At 30.9% G+C, this 22820-nt stretch overlaps 1 protein-coding gene across 15 annotated transcripts in view; it reads right to left on the bottom strand.

The window, feature by feature from the left end:
* Window positions 1–22615, bottom strand: part of LOC144845307 (sorbin and SH3 domain-containing protein 1-like) — a 97248-nt gene extending 74633 nt beyond the window's left edge. For 13 of the 15 annotated variants that reach the window (XM_078702525.1, XM_078702528.1, XM_078702527.1 and 10 more), the window contains exons 1-3: window positions 22423–22615; window positions 3087–3238; window positions 2372–2466 (exon numbers count right to left, since the gene is read on the bottom strand). In XM_078702525.1, the coding sequence (XP_078558651.1) occupies window positions 2372–2466; window positions 3087–3238; window positions 22423–22518 (343 nt within the window). In that variant the 5' untranslated portion in view covers window positions 22519–22615. Of the gene's footprint in view, window positions 1–2366; window positions 2467–3086; window positions 3239–12981; window positions 13061–22422 lie in introns of those variants that run through there. The other 2 variants (XM_078702539.1, XM_078702538.1) reach the window with 2 other exon arrangements.
* Window positions 22616–22820: the final 205 nt, after the last annotated feature.

The raw sequence follows: 22820 nt of genomic DNA, 5'->3' as shown, positions 1-22820 counted from the left end.
AATTTAAGCTTTTATTGTCATTAAAGCTAGAAAAAATTGTGTTTTACCAAATCAGTGCAGCTGCATAAATCAATTTGAATATATAGAATGAATAATTAATATCAACAACACATAGAATACAGGCATGTATTTAAAAAGAGGTCAAAAAGACATTCCTGTTAAACTTAGGGGGCTAAAGCAAATTAGCCCCACCTAAATCCGTGCCTGGTGAGAAAATAATGGAGGTTTGGAAAGTCCTTGGATAGATAGACACATAGAATGACTTATATGTTTTGTTGTGTATACGGATTAGGTAGTTTGAAAGTTTAACAATTCAATGTTAAGTGATGATTTACAAACTCTCCTCACCATTCAATTTCAATGTATTGGTAATTTTAAGCAAATAATATGGGCAGGAAAGTGGCAAGAGAAATGACATGGGCAAGAAATATCAAAGCCCAGGGAAAAGAAATATCACAAGGAACGAACTGCCAAGAGGCCGAACTATCAAGGGGGAAGAATTTTCAAGAGGACCAAGATGGAACTGACTAACCACTAATCTCCAAAATTAAAATTGCTAGACCATTACAATTTACAGTATACTGTAAAATTTACATATATGCAAATTTTGTGAAACAGTAGGCTATGTCATATGATAAATTAACTGACAAAATCTTATCAACGAACAATAGATTTATTTCCAAATACCATCCTGTATGTACCTAATAACAGATAGGAATAAATAAATACCTCTAATATAATGATAAAAACCAGGTTAATGTATGTTAGTCACAAATCAGTACAAGGTTACAATATCATGGCATATTAGTATATTTCATACATATTTAATTCATTTTTCAATAACTCAGTATTTAATAACTGTTTTAATGCACTGTGAAATATGAATGGAAATCAATATGCTGTGTTTAATAATTATAACATTAATATTTAAAATTTGAAATTGTATTTAATGGATTCTTTAGGGTTATATGATTCATTTCTTTTAGGCTACATGATTCATATGAAATATTATTTATGGCATCATGCATGTTAACCTCATTTATTTGGAAAAATTAGTGGATGAATAACCAAGATTGCACCTCTTTTTTTTTTAGTTTCAGCAAGGAAGTTTGTAGGCCACTGAATGAATTAAGGAGACCTCTACCCTAAACAATGTCTGCTTAGTTTAAATCAAAAAATTATTAATTTCTAAGGATATTTTCCAATCAGTTTACACCTATCTTCAATTGAAATTAAAAGTGTATATAACTATATAATACAGAATTTCAAAAATTATTCCGTTTCGATGAATTACACGTTTTAATGGTTTGATTAAATCCATTATGATTCATTGTGATTCACAATATATGAACCTTTATCAATATTCACTTTCTAATTTCAATAGTAATATGTTTATTCTGCTGAACCTTCTAATTGTTAAGCCTTCTAATTATTTATTTACTTAATTAATATGGGGAAACTGAAATTCATAAAGTTAAAATTTATGTCTAAAACTGTATCATTAAAAGTAATTACTGTTGTTGTGTTCACAAGAGATGTAGTAAGATACCAGTCATTAAAATGATGCTTGGTGTAATTGTAAAAAGCTTTCAGACTTGTTGTCTCAGTTAATTTAGTCAACAAGCATTCCAACAAGCAAAATGGCATATACCTAATCAAATAAGCGTCTAGTTTTATGGGTGTAACTACCTACATAAACTATTTATTGTGCATATGCTTAATATATTGTATCATTTGATTTTCTCTTTAAATAAATTTCCCTCCCTCTTCAATGTTATATACAACTGGTTATATAAATGATTGAAATTGCCGGATGAAGACAAATCTCCATTACAGTCTACCATTTTTTTAAATCTGCTATAGTACATGATTTAAAAAACAAACACACATGTGCAGTTAATAACAACACAAAAACATTCTCACATTATGAGTTTCCTCTGTTCAAATTTGGTTATATAAAAACATCAGAAACCAGACTGATGAATATAAAGTTAAGTATCTTTTGAGTTTCTCACAACAGGAATTTTACCCACTTGAAAACTTATGATTGTTTTTCAAATAATCAAGTGATATCCACAAAATAACAGCTGGATACACTTTTATTATGAACTATAACATATGAACAATTAAACATTTTTACTCGCATCTGTCCTTTAATATATAACACTTCGTTTGACATTTTTTTCTTTCTAAACCTTCTCTTATGTTAAGATTCATTTTCTCTTGATTTATTGTTCGAGATTAGTTATCACTAGTCTATATGATACTTGATAGTTTAAGAAGAAATACAACCATACTGATCATCAATTTACTTGAAAGATAATAGGATACAATACGATAATAACATAATAACAAATTAGCGTAACTGTACCTGATGTTACTTGATCATTTGGAAGTATTCTGTATGAACTACTTGTTGTACTGGTTATTGACATGCTGTCGTCTGAGGTATCTGATGCGTATTCCCTACAAATTGGAGAAAAAATAAAAACATTTTTAAAAATAATAACAAAAAATTGTTAATTGCGAAGAAAAAAATTCCTTTTTTTCTTATACAGACCCTGCCAAAAAATGAATTCGCCAATGACCCAACAAATGATATATTGTACTAGCTAGCAGATTGATACCACAGTTAAATTCCTTTCTATGGCTCTCTTTCTTGGTTTCCATTTACACAGCATGTCGGTTGATAAGGTTTCAACCTGACCACTTTTTGGCAGAAGCCTTTGACAATCCCATGGGCTACACAGAGGATTGTTTCTACTTGTTGCGACAACTGCAACAACTTTATTCTCATGGCTCCCACACTGTGGCTTCTTTATGCAGTATCCTAAAGGATCTTCCAATTCTATGGTCTTTCTTTAAACCCAAATTAACCAAACCAAAATTTCTTGAATCGTCGATGCTGTCTGAGTTGAATTCCGTCAAGACGAGTCATCTTGTGATAGCGTCGGGCCTAGTCTTTAGGTCGTCGGGAAAAATTTATACATTTTTTAAAAATTTTACTGGGAAGGTTTTAAAACCTCCCTGGGGCAGGTAACTTTGCTTCCTCAATAAACAAGAATACTATATCAAACTATTTATACCTTAATAATTCTAATTGTAAAGATCCTCTAACAGCTTTTATAATCCCCTGTGCTTGTAATATATCCAAGTGGTTTGTGTTAATTCCGTCAATTTGTAACAAAGTATCTCCAATGCAGATCTGTCCTTTCGCTGCCTTTCCACCAGGATTTACCTGGAAAAATAATCAAACAATTTTCGTTTTAATCAAAATAATATATGAAATACAATATCATGCAAAATGCTACTTATAATAGCTACCAATATTCTATAATAATTATCCTACTTCTAATTTGTTTGTATCAAATAATACCTTTCACACCATTGATGCATGCACTAAACATTAAAACATGTTTTTTGGTCTGGAAAACTAATATAATATTGATTATACATGATATAATGTTCTCTGCAGTAAAGGTTGTTCTAATTAATATTCAACACCATATTGTGTTGCATTATTACTGAGTACAGTAATAATAAATCCAGCTGATTAAGAGCTGTTAAAGAGCGCCACCTATATTACTGTACCTTGAACTAGAGTATCATGGATGAGCCATTACAGATTACTTTGTCTGCACTAGTAACTGTGCAGTGTTAATGACCTTGATCCAAATATATATTATCAACATTAATAATATTATTATAATTACAAGGGCTGAACCAGGCTTTCCCAAGAGGGTATACTTTTTGGATTCAAGCTTGGATAATCTATTGGCTAACTCTTTTCGTAATAAAGTGAGTGTTCAGTATTTGTTAAGCAAGTGCATATGAGTTAGATGTGTACACTGGACCTACAATTTATAGCCCTTTACTTCGTTCTACCACCAGAATTATGGAGCGAGTAAGCCTCAAACCCTTGCCGATGTTATAGCTATATATTACGGTCCACTCACTTGCTTGTGAATGTTATATTGCCAGTATCTAACAACTATTTATTGTGCATGCATAATGGCCATCTTTGATGTTTTTTATGCTTAGATATTCATAATATGATTAAGTCATTAACTGACATAATATGAACCTTTAGTGTAAAGAAGTTGAAAACCTTTGCAGTTTAAACTAGTCCAACAATCCTTAACACAAAGATAATCACTATGTAAATAAAAGAATTGAATTAAATTGAAGCTCTTGGACATAAGTTTCAGCTGTTTTGTATTCTCTATTGACAAAATGTAATGAAGCATAAATCTTCTTCTCCTGCCACTCATATTAAAACTATTTGTTGTAACAAATTGACCGAAATTGATTAATTTGTTATCACTCATAATAAAACAAGATAGTCTTTTTGTATCCATGGTGACAATCAATAAACTAGTTGTAGCCCTACATGTAATGTAATATATTCATACAATAAACTGTGTGTCAAAGTAAAGCCCTTAGCTAGGATTTGTACAAGGCTGTCCACAAAAGGGGAGAAATCGTCACCTATTTACCATCACATTCATCTCTGTTTCATAATAGTTTGAAAAGTGCAGTATACTAAGTTATATTAGTAAAAAGTCCCTTTTATTTGCTTTACTTGCTTGTGGTTACCTATGCTTTCATAACATTTTATAAAATTCTCTACTTAATTCTATTTTAAAAAGAAACTCTTAGAAATTTCCATTTATAGTGATATTTACTTGAAATTCCTAAATATAAATATATGCAAAAATAATGTGTTTCTATAAGAATGAATATACCAATCAATATTGTTAATACATCAATAGGATTACAAGTAATGTTTGAAATAAAAGATACCATCAGATTCTTTGCATATTTTAAGTGCAAAATCTTCAGTTGATATTCACATAAAATGAGCAGTGAACCTTTAAAAGTAATGCTTTAAGCCTTCCATAACCTTTAACACTTGCCTCTGTTATTGAACATTTATCGAGAATTATATCGACTAATGTTCTGTGCTAGTAGACAGTAACGTTTAGGAGATGTGATAAACTCAAAGTCTTCTGTCAGAATATCTATCTACCTATTATTGTTTATAAATGATCTAGCTAATATGATGGGTAATTGTAATTTTAATAACTAGAACGATTCAAATATTGGAAATAAATGATTACCGTATTATTTTTTTTAAATTATTTTTATTTTTCATTTTCTGAGGAAAATTAGTCGACATTTGTAATACAGAATGCAATAGTTCATTAGAAATACAAATAAACAGCTTACAAAATAATAAATTGGATACATTTTCACAGATCTAAATTAGGCCAACACGATATGTAGACTGTCAATTTATATTCACTGCAGTTGAATTTATTATTTCAAGGCACATCCATTTTGATGAGATTTCGCTACTTTTAAAATAGTATTAAATTTGTTTTTCTCATGAGATACAGTAATGTAGATGACGCAAAGAAAATAGCATTCAAGTAATTTAAATTTAGCAAGTGTTGTAAATGTTCTGTAGACTTCATGTTTAATAGAACAAAGGTAATTACATGTTGATCTAGTTTACTACAATATTCTTTTAGCTTTAGGCAAAAATCTTTAACTTTCTTTCTATCTTTTTAATGGAAGATGTAGTAGCATAGAAAATACACATAACGTATAACTGACTGGTCAGTTTGTTTATACACAGGGGTGGATCTAGAAGTGTAGTATAGGGGAAGGGGGGTTATGCATTTCAATGTCGGGTATTCTCCGGTATACTGAGTACTTTGCTAGGGTAGCGAGCAGTGACTGGACAGAGGGCCAACAAGGGCCGTCGGTATGGATTCAGGGGGCTGGACAAATTTATATTTCGATGATTGATATCTTGGAACCATTTTTCGAAATCCAAATTAATATTTGATGGCCTTGAGACAACTACCTACATTTGACCATTTGATCATTTGAATGCATTGCATTTTGGGTAATGTTGACATTTTATAGTCACTGCAAACATTGAAACAGTTTTAAAATGAAGTTCAGTATAATCATGATTGTTGTGAAATTGGCCCTAGCAATTTAAAACACATTACTTTCAACCCAACAAAATAACCTTGACTTTCAGAGTCAGATCTTATGAATCAATAATTAAATAGGATTTTTTGTTATGTCAAAAAAATGCAGATGGGGACATAATTTTACTTCATTGGAATTTATAATTCCTACATACATTGGACATTCTAGAGATTTTCATATGTATATCATTGAGTTAATGACTGGGAGACCAGTTGAGGTCAATCCAGATCAAGTACTGCTCAATTAAGTCATCATCATGCAAAGATTTAGGATCAATCAACATATTACTTTACATTTTTTGTTATTAGTTTTATTTATTCAATTTTCTACTTTCTGTCCTTTCATTCTGCAAAATGATTTATGCCGTATAAATGGATCTTTCAAAACTGAATAAATTATTATCTTCATCATTCATACACAATAATTAAGAATAAATTCCCATGTTGTCATAATGCGCTGAGATCGGCATATCCTACCAGCAAATCCAAACAATTATTCATCATGTATTGCATTCAAAATCTAAAGTTAATCACTGCATAAACAATGTTAATTTCATATAACGAAATACAATATTATATTTTGTGCAATAATAATATTTTCATAAGTCAAAATTTAACATCAAACAACAAACTTTAAAATCTAGAAATTATAACCAAAATTCAAAATTAAATTAGTAATTGCTTTATAATCTCCAGCCAATCCATTGTATTATTTTTATTCTGAATCAAATAAGCATGGACTATCCAGGCCTCCACTAAATTAAATAGTAAAGTAAAGGACAATTCTTTTTAATGTTGCTCTTGTCCCATCCCCATATTTTAAAACATATATCTGACACTGGGGTTTATAATATAAATCAGAATTACAATAAAACGGCTAGCTAAACTTCAATGGTCCTGACCATTTCATCACCAGGAAGTTAAAACCATTATATCTATGTGTTACTATAGCAATTAATGTTACATGTTACCATAGCAATTAAAACAGGTATGTGAACAGGTGTGAGGAAGCATTAAATTGATTTATTTTATAAGTTAACTGTTGGATGCTGAGCTAAGTGGAAAAAAGGGTTCTTTTCAATTATTTATGGCCGCTTTTGTTTGTATGTTTAAAGCACTATAACAGTTTGGGCTCTTGTACTGTACTGCTTGTTACAACCGCTAATGTTAAAACAACTGCTAATGTAGAATAATCCACCGCTAATGTAATAAAACCTCCAGCTAATGTAGAAACACCAACATCTTATGTAGTAAATAAAAATCAACACCAACTACAACAGCTAATGTAGTAACGAAAATTGTCTCCCAGCTAATGTAGTTACTATCGCCAGCTAATGTAGTTACTATCGCCAGCTAATGTAGACTATCGCCAGCTAATGTAGAAAACAATATTTTACAAACCTATGTCTAAATCATGTGCAAATGCATCTCTTTACTTTCTATCTCGTAAACGGTAGACTTTCTGACGACAGGTGTGATCCTTAAGAGAGCTGGTCAATTATGAGAAGCAGTCCCTTAAAAGAGACAGTGGTCATTCGATAGAGGTGGTCACTTACGAGAGGTCATTTTTATGGGACATATTCCATTATGAGAAGCGGTCCCTTAAGAGAGGTGGTGGTCGTTAAGAGAAGTGGTCGCTTATGAGATAAATTTAACCATTTATTTTGTCGTTCAATAGAGGTGGTCACTTACGAGAGGTGGTCGGTACTGGGTTGTTAAAGGCCTCTGTGAAAAAGTGGTCAGGTTAAAACCTTACCAACCGTAATAGTGACTACAGTTGGTCAATAAAACATTTAGTAAAAACTATATTATTTTTATTGCTTCAAAAGGTAAAATTGGGTATTCAAAGCTTATTCTGCTTATTTGTGCTATTTCAAGTTTGGACCAATCCTGCACTTAATAAATTGGTTAAAAATGAAATTCCAATACCCAATCAATTTGTTCCTATTTCTGTATTCATGTATTTAATCAGTTATTTTTTGGAATAGAAACAAACCTTATGACATTTACATAGTTAAAGACAATAGACCTACATGTTTTGACCTAATTTAAGGTCACACGCTACATTTTATGTAAAAATAAATACTATATGGACCTATTGTGATATTTTTTTTCATCTTTAAACGGTTAAAAATGTGACAAATAAAACATAATTTTAGCGGCCCGCAATAAATCCCAACATGCATCACACACGGATTGATATTTTCTATGTTTTTGATGTGATGTACCTACTTCGACCGATCGCGTGAAAGTACACAAATAACAGAACCGTAACTTTTCAGCGAAAATACCAGGTCTTCCCCATTTTGTATAATAACAGATTCTGTCATAAAAGAAAATTCAGCAACGAGACATTAACGTCAGGCTATACCTTATAGCAGTGTACCTACAAAACTAAGTATAACTAGCTAGGCCTAGAAACTTTCGACGCAAGCTACTTAGGTAGTGCATTGTTTTTCTCTTTTTATCTTAATAACGCACATTTAATAAAAGGAATAACCTAGGTTATTTTAAAGATATATTGTCCCTCTAAAAAAATTATTTTTTCAAATTTTTTGTTGAATATGCCATTTTAATATCACATAATAGTCTGCAAAAATGTAATTTATAGAAAAAAATACCTAAAATTGTCTCCCAGACAATGGTTTTTGGTTAAATTTAACCATTTCTTTTGTCTTTTTATTAGTGAAATAATTATTTTTGTTGATTTTTTTTTCTACAGAAGTGAATAACTTTATTAAAACTGCAAATTGGCCTATTAATTAATCTATATTTTTCATGTTTTTGAGGACAGTACATCTTTAATGTTTTCAAAGTTTTATATATGCATTATTTTTACAAAATGTCAAAAATTGCAGGTCTAGTGTCTTTAACCAAACAATTGATGACGTATGAGGTAATATAAATTCTTCCTGGAAGCAAATACCAAACATACAAATGTTGTCACCATGGTTACATGATATATAATTTCAGTATGACATAACATTTTTCTTGAATTCAACAATAATCAAATTGCACTTCAAATAAACGTCTTTTGTTTTATTACCAAGATACATTAACATACGTGATTAAATGACTGTATCATGTATAGAATATACAGATGGTATATATGTACATTACATCTTTGCATATAGACCATAGAGTATTACTATTATAGAATAAATAATTTAAAAAAAATAACATACTTGATGTACTTTAATGATGCATACAAAAAAAAGACTGCTTAAATGGAAGTGGCAGTAAACTGCAACAATGGTAATTTTTAGATATATAGTATACACACTAAATTTGGTTATGAAGTCAAGAAACCCAGATCTAAAATCACAATTTAAATAACGCTTGTGGGCTAAGAATTCATCAAACATTCCAAAGAATCAACACTACTCACCAAATCAGGACACACAGAGACAAGATGAACAAAGCTAGGGTAATTGGTAACTAGCTGTATGCACACAGTATATAATATCCACTGATGAAATAAACAACACAAGCACTTGTGATGTAAAAGTAATATACCTAAGGTTGTATTCCAATCCAAGTACTTACCTACTGTACACCTGTTTATAGCTAAGATGACCCAGTAATTGTATTAGACTTGACCCTCCCATGTGTTTTAATCAACAGTGTTGAGAATGGGGGTTTCCTCCTAGGATGGCAATTACCATATTTAATGAATATTCATATATTAAAAGTATGCTTGGTATGGGAAATATGAGGGGTATAGGACTGTCTGCAATAACAAATTTATATCAAACAATGACTGTAGAGTGATAAAATCATACTCTAGATACCTAAATAATAGGACACTGTACACTATTTTGAAACATTTTTCTTTTAATTAGTGTGATGATGAAGATGATCGTATTTGGCTGATAAAAGAAGTTTTTGGTTCTAAATTAATTTACTGTCAGACAAAGTGTAATTTATAAAATATAAGAAAAGGAATAAATTGGCTGTTGTAATTGCCAATTGCCAGTAAAGCATTTTAGAAAATATATTATGACAACGTTTTTTTTTTATTTCAGTATGTTTCCATGTTAAAGATATCCCTTGTATTAAAATAGTAATTAAATTGGAGCATTTTACAACTTTATAGCTGTGTAAACTATAACAAAGAATATATTTATTATACCAACCAGACACTAGTCTTTATTATTTTTAAAAAATCATTAGATCAAATTATTATATTTCATAAGAAACATATTTTTTTCAGAAGATTTTAATTACCTATCCATGTGAATTTCATGTTACGAATGTAATATTATTCCACATATAGGCGGCCGGTACAAGACTGAAATGAAATGGGTTCATTTTTTTTATTTTATTCATACAGTAAGCAGAAAATAATATGTTACCTGCAACTGATTTTATGAAAATAAAAAATATTTAATTTATGTAATTTAATGATTTAAAAAATATAAAAATTCTATTCCAATTGTACAAATAAATTCTAAACTAATGCTAGAGTGGACAAATATAGTTTTAAACTCTATCAAAGGTCATTACCACATAAATGTGTGATGGTTTATTTTGTTAATCAATATCTTGTTCATTTGAAAGCACTTTTTGTGATATATCAGATAGTTATCATTAGGTCAATGTGAAAACAATTCACAACTTTTGGCTATATACACTGATGAAAACAAAGTATGGATAGCATCCTCCAGGCACTAACTATATTTAGAAAAGCAATTACAGCTCTCCCCCTGGAAGGGAATACTCAAGTATTGGTCGTTACTACCGGTTACCCGTATACATAATGAGCTATAATACACACTTATCAAAATGTTTTGGACAAAATATGTGAAGTTATACAAGATAATTTACAAGGTGATGACTCATTAATAAGCGGACTCTGGTTCATTAGCATAAAAGGTGATGAGAGTTTAATTTCAAATGGCAATATAATATCAGTGACAATATATGATACTAATCATATATTAATGTTTAGTATATACAATAGCAGTGCAAAGGCACTAAAAAAGGGAACCAGAGGAGCCACCCGAAACAGGCTCCCAAAAAAAAAGAAACTCTCCCAAAACCAGACTATTCTCAAGGCCTAAAAGGTCCCAAATTCATTTTTACCATTAAAAACACATTCTGAAAATCAGAATGTATATGTCAGGTATTGGGGGTATTAATTGTATACACTAAAAAGCTATGCAAAATTATAATTTGGCATGAAATTATGTGAAACCTTCTAAAGATATGTTCACATCACTTGGTTGGTTAAACCTTTGTGATGTATTTGATCTCAAACGATCGTCTTTAGTGTTTAAGTGTTTAAATGAAGATGTACCCGAATACCTTAAATCATATTTTTAATTTTCTAATGAAAATCACAATCATTTTACAAGAAATAGTTGCAAATCACTTTCCCTGGAAAAATGTAGAACAGAGTACTATAAGCATTCATTTAAATGGAAAGGTGCTGATCTTTTTAACACATTAAGTGAAGAAACTAAATTGTCAAGTAATTTAAATGTTTTCAAAAGTAACTTTAAGGCATTACTGTAGTTTAAGTTCTATTATGTTACTGTTATTTTTATATTTTAGTTTAAAATGTACTATTGTACACAGGGCCCCAAGGGAGACCAGTCTTTTTGACTAATTGGGCCACCCTGGTTAAATATTGTTAATAAATAAATAAATAAATAAAACTCTGGTAAAACATAATGATTATCAATGATCCACACATCACCAAGACCAAGACATCTTTACAGTTTACCAACCATACAAGAATGTCAAAACAAACATTTTCATGACTTGCCAAGCAACTACACAACTGCCGAGTCAGAAAGTCATTCTGCGCACTCAGAAACATGTGCAGATAATGTCGATGAATATGTAAATGCACTATACCAATAGACATTATGTGACAATTACATTGAAGGTCATTGATTAACAAAAATCCTCAACCTTTTACCTAATTTACCATTAATTTCCAAGTCAAAGAAAATACTAATTGTTTTTATTGTATATTATAGTTTGAATAGAAAGCTTAAAATGCAAACACTAGATAAATAAGGGATTATTTATTATAGAAAACTGCATGCATATGGGTCATTAGAGGACAATAATATTGCAAATGACTTTAGTAAGGCTAATTCTAAAGTAAATAGGTAATTGGTTTGGGAAAAAAAAAAGTATAATCAGGGAAGAGTTAAATTAAACTCTTCCATGGTATAATGTACTTGGCTACTTGTAAGACTTCATTAATATACAAAATCTAGATAAGATTGCAGTTTTTATATTATTTGTTATGAAATCATATCAAACAAGTTTTCTCTAATGGCAAATGACTTTCCCATTTATACAAAGGTGGATATACATGCCTCTGTGTTACTATTAGCAAATGTTTCATAGATTTTGCGATGTTCTGACAAGATCATGAGTAAGAAATGAAATGTTCACAGAGTATGGACAGCTCACAGACGATACTACGGTCTTTGAGGGGCACTTAATGTTGTGAAAATTCTAAGCACTGTACATATTATTAGCCCAGCAATGTTTGGATCAAACACATATGGAAACATACTCCAATAATGAAACGTTAAGTAAAGTGTCTTGCTTAAGCATACAAGCAATGATCAATAGCTCCACATACAATTTGATTAGAGGTACTAATTGCTGAGCTTTCACTCATTCATATGTTACAAATGGGTGCATTTATTACAAGTCATCATAATGCAATTGATGCACACTTGAATAGAAGGTGTAAATTTATAATGGACCGCTAAAATTATTAGAATCGACATTTTTTCACACTTTTAACCATTAAAAATTTTTTTTTTAAATATCGCAATAAGTCAATATATAGTATTTATTTTTACATAAATTTTAATGTGACCTTAAATTAGGTAAAATACGTAGGTCTATTGGCTTTAATACAACACATTTGAAATTTCATAAGCTACAAGATAAATAACAAAATGCACATTTTTCTCGTTAAATAACTGAATGATAAAATACTCACAACCTATAAATATCCAAAAGTGGTAAAAGTAAACAGAAGCTACTGAAGCTGCATGTCCTCCTTCATCTGTAGACAGATATCATACATTTACCATGGTTTACCTTCGCTACATTAGATTTAAAAGGTAATTGATTGTTGTCAGTTCAATGAAGCTGGCCAACAGAGGGTGCTCTACAGAGAATTGATATCATCCAATGATACTGTACTTGTAATATAAGTTTAAGTTCAAAAGTCCAATTTTCATGGAACACACTTTGAAGCATAGAATAATAATAATAGAAAACATTTGAACCTTTAAAAATGTCTTGTTTATAGCATGAATTATAATTTTTTGAGAATGAGGTATTGAATCAGAGAACTGATAGTAGGTCCTTCTGATAATTAAATCTGCAAGTCCATAATATTGATTACATGAAATTTATATTATATATTTTTAAAATAATATTTTAAAATAATGAAATCGTATTAACTGAATGGGTTTCATTCATTTCATTTTGCTGAAACCTTTCGCTACACAATCTGTATGATATACAGTGACTTAAGCGCTCACTGGTTAAACCACGGGCCCCAGAGCTCAAGGGGTCCCAGAGCTCAAGGTAGCCTAGAGCGCAAGGGGCACCAGAGCTTAAGGGGTCCCAGATCTCAAGGTAGCCTAGAGCGCAAGGGGCACCAGAGCTCAAGGGGCACCAGAGCTCAAGGGGCCCCAGAGCTCAAAGGGGTCCAGAGCATGAGTATCTGCAATGCAACTACCCAGCGGTGGAGGGCTTCTTAGGAGTGCTAATCCAGGGGTATTTCCTCCTGTGTTATGCCACTGATGATATAATGTAATATAATATAATGACAAATAATATAGATTCTACAGTATATCTTGTCAATCAATAGTATACAAATAAAGCATTGAAAGGATTGGGATAAACAAACATTTATTTTTATTGAAATTTCTATTACATTATAGTCATTATTTAGCTGTTAATGTTTGCTTATTCTCATTTGAGACTTGCTTCTTCAACATGAAAATATTCAGCCTATGCAATAGCGTGTATAGAATGCCTATATTTATTTAACTAAGGGTATTTATTTTAATAGATTCAGTCTGCAATAATATATACAGTATTTTCAGCAATGAACGATCACGCAACAGTACAAGGGTATATTCAGACTCACAGCGTGCGTTATGTAAGCAGCGTACATATTTTTGTGTCTGAACTAGGCCAAATTAGGGAGCTGTTACGCCGCGCTAGTGGCGTTAATAACCCTAGCAGGAGAGGGTAGATTTAATAACGCTAATCCAGTGATGCATCAGTGATTTTAACTTTAACCAATGAAAAGACATGACCACGGTTAGCAGACAGCAACTACATACCTGTACCCAGAGTATACAACAGCAAAATAGCTATGTCAAATGTATTTTCAGGCTTTCAATTTTAAAGAACAGTAAAGTTGGTATCAGTGATATTTTCATAAATTAAATCAATTAATCAAATAATTGTCCGTGTAACAATTACGTTTTAAATTATTTTGAATTAAAATGCAATTCTACAATTAGTAAGAACAAATCAGTATATTTGAAGGTAACATTATATAAATAAAAATAACAAAAAACAATTTTACGATGTAAACTTTCATGCATTGTCATGAATGTATACATATATTGTTCTATCTGCTTTGACCTGATCAGAGTGTTTTAAACGCAAGGCATTGGAATGTTGATCATTGTGTCTGAACACCTTGGCTTTTAACGCCACGGATTACCATACACCTTGCATAGATAACGCTATGTGAGTCTGAACATACACTTAATAAGTACTGTACATGGGCCAACCCTGTACAGACAAGGGTGCCATTTTTCACAGTGTGTTATACTGTACAACAATGAGTCCCCAATTTCTCGGGATCTGCACGAGTCATGAGTCTAGGGGGTGGATGTCAAAAAGCTAGTGGATGGAAACAGATTAAGAACAACATAAAAAATAAAAGTAATCAAAAGAAATAACAATTGTATTCTGATACATATACACATGCTTGATTTGCATTTGTACTGATAATTTACATAAAAAAGCTACTTTTTTGGTTACGGAATTACAAAATTTAATAACTTTGTAATTTTGTTTAAAAATTGTTTTATTGGAACTTGAAAATCTCTTCCAATTTAACATTTTTTTTTTTTTTTTTATTTTTAGAAATTTTGAAGGTAAAAAATAATGTTTATATAATAATATTTAAATAATAAAACTAATACTACATAAAATCATAATCTTTAATTTGATATCAAATTAATTACTTTAAAATGAAAAAAAATATCTCTGCACCATGGAATTCCCCAGTATAGCTGGTATCCACAAGCATAGGGTATTGTGAATTAAAATTTAACACCAACTAAACTTTACTGCACATGTTAAATTCATCAATCCCCCCATAATATTAATAATTCACAATATCCCTAGTATTAACATGGAGAATTAATTATCAGGGAAGAGTAAAATTATATCTTCCCTGGTATTATCAACTTTGGTTGATTCATACAATGTTATAACTAGGCCTACATAAGATTTGACATCATACTAACTATACTACATAGATTGTATAATCATCAAATTAGAATTGACTATCTCCCCCCTGTAGGCTACTATATAGCCTCTGGCAAATAATATAAAGTGTTTCTGTTTGTAGCATACAATGTATGCATGGCCTTGGGACAAAAGATAAGGATACTACTGAATATCGAAATAATATTGAGAAGAAATATTTTGTACATGTATGGTGCTATCAACGCCTGTGGAATTTTCCTAATTTCATTTTCAATTATGATCACTGTGATATTTTACATGATAGCCTCTTCTTCAGTAGTGAATAATAATAATAGTATTGGTAGTTTTATATAGTGACTATATAATACAATGTTTCTAACTGCTTTAAGTTAAAGTCTCATTCCCTACGTTTTTTAGATTTAATTTAAGGTCACAAACTACATTTAATGTAAAAATAAATATTATATGGTCCTATTGAGATAACTTGTTTGTATTTAAACGGTTAAAAATGTGAAAAATAAGTTGATTCTAGTAATTTTAGCGGCCCGCTATAAATCCCAAAATGCATTGCACGCGGATTGATATTTTTGTTTTTCTTCTGTAATTCACCCACTTTTCGATCGATCATGAGGCCAAAACAAATGAAAGACTTTTCAGCGGAAATACCAGGTTTTCCCCAATTTGTATTAATGCAGCAACTAATGCAGCTAGGCCTACAAAACAAAGCCTAGCCAGGCTAGGCCTAAAGACCGTCCATGAGAGGTCATTCGCCGCGAGATACTTAGGTTGGTAGTGCATTGTTTCTTACTTTTTATCATAATTTACCATAAAACGTATATTTAAGACAAGGAATGACCTGGTTTAATGTTTTTAAAGTAATATACAGTATATGTATTATTTTTACAAAAAGTCACAAATTGTAGGGAAGGGGTCTTTAAGCTATGTCTACACTATCAAACTAGTTTCACAAAAAAGTGTGCTGTGCCCAAATATGGTAGTATTTTACTCTTTTTTGTTGATCTTTTTATCTACTTCATTAACATTCATAAGAGCAAATACACAAACCAGTGAACTTTTCACTTTTTCTTTTAAGTGTTATATTGTCAATTTTATAAGACACTAGAAAGCTACTTTATCCCTGATGCCAATAATAAGGTTTCTGAACACTGCCCTCTATTAATATTTAAAACCATATTCAATACTAAATAAATGTAAGTGAGGACAAATAAAATGTATGTAATGTACAGAACTGAAACATATTACACCTCTCTCTCTCTGGCAGTATACTACTACATAATCTGTAAATCTGTATTATATCTTAAAGAAATCATATCCTGCTGATTAAGTGATAAGATTCGGAAATAATGATCTGCAAGATGCTGGGACGGCACACTGGATCCAAATCATTAGACGCCTGTCTAATAATAGTCTAAATAATTCTTATTCAATAGTAAGAAAAAACAAACATTCTTTAACTTTAGAAAGTTTTGAATAGCAGACTGTATGATATATCTTGACTTCAACTTAATTGAAATGATTGATTGATTAATTGGTTTTGGATGGTTCTCAGTTGGAGATGGCTTTAACTCCATGGGTTGTTTAACGAATGTGCCCTGCTTTATAAGGACATAGATAATGTTATAGAAGAAATGTCCTACTAATAGGCAGGCCATAAGTGTAACAGTTGAACAGGTTATATTACTATTTTAATTAAAGTAGTACGAGACAAGAAAATCCGTATATTCATGGAGAAATAAGTTAGGAACCTAACTTATTTTCTGTATTCTGTATTCTGTATTATTTCTCCATGGTATATTAGAATAGAAGAGATGGTTAGAGTTACATTTTTGGTTTATCCAGGTACAAGGGCAGACCCAGCATTGTGTATATTAAAAGGCATGAATAATAATACTATAGCCTGGGGCATAGAATTTACTCTTATATGAACATATTATTATGTATTTTATATTGGTAAGTCTACTATGTAATATAGATGTTAAATTTCACCAGCCAGACACATCATCCTCAATCCTATGCTTAATCCTGTCACATGGCATCATTTGACTATCATTAAATTCTGTAGATGTGTGAGAAGTGTATCCTAGGTACACCCTAAATTTGAACATGTCTTTATTTTTATTATGTTGTAGGGGCCGACGTCAACCCCTCAGAAACTTTGCAGTTATACATTAAATCATTTTTCGCAATTAAAATCTCATTACACGAAATCTCTGTTATACAACACACTTTTTGTAGGCGTGTTGAATATGCGTGTAATAGCGTATAAACGTGCCCTAGAATGTGCACTGATGTTGATACTCTCTAGTGCTGTCAATTGAATTCCAGGAAGGCTAGTGAAAGCCAAAAGATCAAAATATTAATGCCTATGCATCCCAGGAGGTTGAAATTTAAGCAGGACTGTTGCAAGTGACCTTTTGATGTCACTGATGAGCCTGGTTACATACCAAAGGTCAAGTTCAAGGTATCATCCAATCACAAACTAGGTACAAATGTTCACAGTCCTACTATACTGTACTACTACTGTACAGTAAAGTCACTTTAAGTTAATTGTTTTTTAATAACCATAATATTAAAACATATCTAATAACCTGATAATCAAGCTTTTCTTATGTTTATACAATAATAGTTGAGGTACATATTGTTTATGGTGGACAACATAGACTGATGGAGGACTAAATTACACATTTTATAATGTCACTGATTTTAAATATTAAAACTACATATCTCATACTGACATAATGGTGAAACTAATACATACCACCTGAAACTAATTTTCATCTCACCTGGTCAAATCTCACCTATAAAAGGGGATGTACCATTGTACCCCTCTGATATACATACCAAGAGACATTTTACACCTGTAGAGTTATATATTGAGGTCTTTATTAATATCCAGCCTAAAGGTCACTTACTAATTTCAGAGATTAAAGAACCATTATAAAGATTACAAAGTTAGCATTATTAAGTTTAAATAAGGAGATCAAATTGAACTAAGAATTTTTATGACAAGGTTTTATCAGTATGAATTATCAGTTAGTAAAATTATCTATCAACGTCAATTAATGATGACATGCTTGTTTACCAATTTTGTATACTGAAATAAAATGATACTGTAAACTGTAATTCATTATTCCTAATCCTATATATGAAAATGGATCAGATGTGGCTAAGATGATAGACTGGTTTCATTTATCATATAATACATTATACTGTAAACAATACTGTATATAATATAAAAGTATTGTAAATTTAGGTAAATACATACTCAAAAAATTATCATCATATTTATAACAATGACTGTTGTGTTGATGAGTGAAACAAAACGAGATAATACTATAATATTTAAATAAACGATAATAGACCATGTATTTTGGGTCATTGTATTTGTCAATCAAATATGTTATTTTTGCAACAGCTAAATCAGGTTTAACTATTGATTACTGATCGTATTCATAATCATTCAACCATGTCATTATGTAAAAGGTCATTAGTTGCTAAAAAAATGTTTATCCACGCGCAACTTGTTAATCTAACAGACTTCATATAAGCTGCAACACAAATACACATCATTTATTTGCAAAGAATAAAATAGAATGATGAAACCCGTTTCCTAAATAAACAACCATTTGCATAAATTAATAGAATGAAATGTCTATTTTTGCATATTTTTTATCAATATTTCATGCAAATAATTACTCAACATTTATAATACAGGTACATTTTATCTAGTAGCTCAGCTTTCCGCAACTCCATGATCCTATTTTGGGAATTCTCGCGACCCAACATTGCGTATTTGAGCTTACAGATACCTCCCTCCCGCCCCCCGCCCACCCCCATGGCAAAGCGAATTTTGTTAAATGAAACCACTAGATGGCTGGAAATATACTCTCACATGTAAAAATCATGATAAACGGCAGACTAGATGTTACAAAACAGTAAGTATACTATTTCGAAATGCTCACAGAAAATTTATTTTATTCCATACCCTTAATTATCATACTTTTAACGATAATTTAAACATGAAAGAAAAGCGATTTCATTCTTAATGATTCTAATTTTTATCTTCTTAATGTTAACAGTTATACAGTACTACAGTACTACAGATGTACTTTTTATTTCAATAATGTTATAGCAGTATGATGATGAATTTTTCATAGAAATGTGTGATATAATGTTAATGTATGTATGTACTACTGCCATCTATCTATTACAGTATAGTTTATACAGTAAAAGTTCTGTTAAGTTTGGAATAAGTAAAGCTATTATGTAGAAGTCCAAACTCATGCTGACATGGGCCATAGATGAAAGTCAAATGACAATCAGCTGAATAAACAATCAAATAAGTTGATGAAATGCAAATACTACTTTCTCTTGATTAATTGCGTAGTTATAGTATCATTTTGAATTCAATTAAAGTTGAATTTAATCTGAGAAGAAAAAACAAATGTATGATACAGTAACCACTCTCCTGAAGGTGAGGTTGCTATAAAATCTGTTTCATTTGTGCAAACGGTCAACTTGATCTCAGCAAACCAATGTTTTGCACTCTGGTAGTCCTCCAAAATATGCAATACTGTACTACAGTACACCAATTGATACTAACACACAACCTCTACATCTTATGCACCCACATACATATCAACTATACTTGGTAACAAAACTAATTTATCAAGTAATTTAAAAATGAGTTTCCGATTTCTAATTGTAAAAACCAAAACGCTATACAAAATCAATTTCAGTAATCAGATATGGCAATTATAATATGCTTTGTAGAATATACCAAAGTAATAATATGCAAATCTTCATTTATCATGGCATCGATGTATGTGTAACAGCTTGCCTTGTATAAACAATCCTAATAAAAAGAAAATTATCCTTTATACAGGGTATGTCCCATTCCAAAGGCATGTGCTGCCAAATGTGTGACTGGTGCAAATTACACTTGTTATATATGTTGCGCCTTTTAAAAATTATAATAGAATTAGCTACATAAAATGAACTATGTTTATACAGAGCATTGATATTGGTCTGTACAGAGAATTTTGTTTCAGCTAGTAATGTAAGATGGACCAAAACAACTTAATACTATATGTATTGTAATGTAATTGCGAATTGAATCCAACTAATTTTACATATTATACCAACCTGTAATATAATAGTAATGACATAAAACATGAATTTATACTTTGTAAAGCATATTGTTGCAATGAAACTAGAATTTAGTATTACACTGGGACCAAACAACTGTTTATAAATACATGTTATGTATCTTTTGGTGGGTAAGCCTTACAGTTCTTTGAACTTATTTGCCCACCAGCCACACATTTCTTTTAAATGTATGATGTTTATTGCAATATATAATCATTTTATATATAATCATTTTATTAATTATGTGTGGAAATAAATAAAAAACAAAAAAAAATATACATCCCATCCGAAGGACAAGGAAATAAAAGTGAAATATCTTGCCTTGATACAAGCAATATGGCACCTCCCAAATGCTAGGCTGATATTCCTTAATTACGCCATACTGCTATATCTCGATAAAATACTATTAGATGAAATTCACCTATAATCTAATGATTCATACTATAATACCTATTGTTCACGCCCCACTATTGTCTCACTAGTGTTCAATTGGCAATGCCTTTTCACATTTTCTATAACCTCCTATAAAATTACATCAACAGAATCCTTTCTATAATACTCTATTGTCATGTCTTTTTTCTTTGCTAGCCCCAGGGGAAATTTGTATCAACAGTTTGTGCATAATACAGTTTGTTATTATACACATGAAATAAAAATAAACATTGTAAAATTAGTAATTGGTAATTGAAAGAAAAAATAAAAATAAACTGTTGTTTTAGGCATAATAAACAGAATGAGACTATTTTTGTACATAGTAAAAAGGTTGTTTAGGCACAGGGCAACACTTTAAAATGGATGTTTCTAGAATACTATACAAGCATTATGATTGGATAGCATGCTGAATTACACTAGCATCTTAAGCTAGAAACTCAGTGGCGTACACTAACCAGAATTGAGAAACAGCGTCTCAGTTGGCCAAAAACAGTCAACAACTCGAACAACAGTAGTAGTAATCATTCAATAATAAAAATGAAAAAAATAATGATGGTAAATATCAGAAAAACAATAAAAACATCGCCCAGTCTGTGGAGGTTGTTGTGTCTAAACACTGTCAGGTTTTCAAGTAATTTATTACTGAAGCATTTCTGTAAATTAGCAAAGTCATCAATCATCTTCTTTCTATAAATGTGATCTATCTGCAACAAAAACAAACACTAAAAAGATGTGGTATGTGTGAAGCATGCAAGCATGGTTAGAATGCATTCAGCTGACGAGTGTGAATGTAGATTTATTTGTTTAATTTATGAACAAATATATATCTACAGAATTTTGAGGAAAACCAATAATTTGACAGTTAAATTCTAAAACTTAACTTTTTTTTAATTTATTTATTTACGACACAGTAGGTTGGATTTCTGATTAGAATTTGTATTATGCATTTATCTAGTAAACCCACGGACATGCTTTATCTTTCATGTATCTCTAACTCTACACTAACTAGATTAGATAACAACCACCAAGAATTCCAAAACATTATATATATATATATATATATATTGTTCAGGTGGTGGGACTTATTTCCAATATAACTTAGTAGCCTAGATGTTACGTCAACTTCTTCTCAGTTATGAAACTGAGTACACCTTAAATATATCTTACTATCCTTATCCTAAATAGTAAAGGAAATCAGGGATTAGGGTACCACTACTTTACTAGAGGGTCATGGAGGACGGTCCTAGACTAGACCAGGTAAAGTACTACCATGGTACCAGTGTCCGCCGATGGTAGTCTGGGCCTATCTTACCTTTGATATTGTGAGTGGTCTTTGGTGATCACGTCCACCATTTAAACGAAATCCCCAAGGTGCACCGCCTTCCAACTTAACAGTAAATCGAGCCATAATTTCCCAGTCATAAAGTTTTATTTAAACTAACTTTTTAAGTACACAGCGGGAGCTGGTATCCTTTTCGCCTGTCAGCTGGAGTCCGCTTAAAAAGAATCGGGGTTCAAGAGGTGATGCCTCCTGTATCCAAATGTGTTACAGTGGTGGCGCTATACACTGATACTCTAGATATACCAATTGTAAACAATTGTTGGTTTAGTTCATATCACCAATTTAAAATACTTGATGTATTATAAATAGTTTGTTATCAATCCATCAATACAAGATAAATCATTGTAGAATAATATTGATCATAAATC

The sequence above is a fragment of the Antedon bifida genome, chromosome 6 (genome assembly GCF_963402885.1).
Source record: "Antedon bifida chromosome 6, ecAntBifi1.1, whole genome shotgun sequence".
Taxonomy (NCBI): Eukaryota; Metazoa; Echinodermata; class Crinoidea; order Comatulida; family Antedonidae; genus Antedon; species Antedon bifida.
This window is presented reverse-complemented; position numbering and strand designations above follow the sequence as displayed.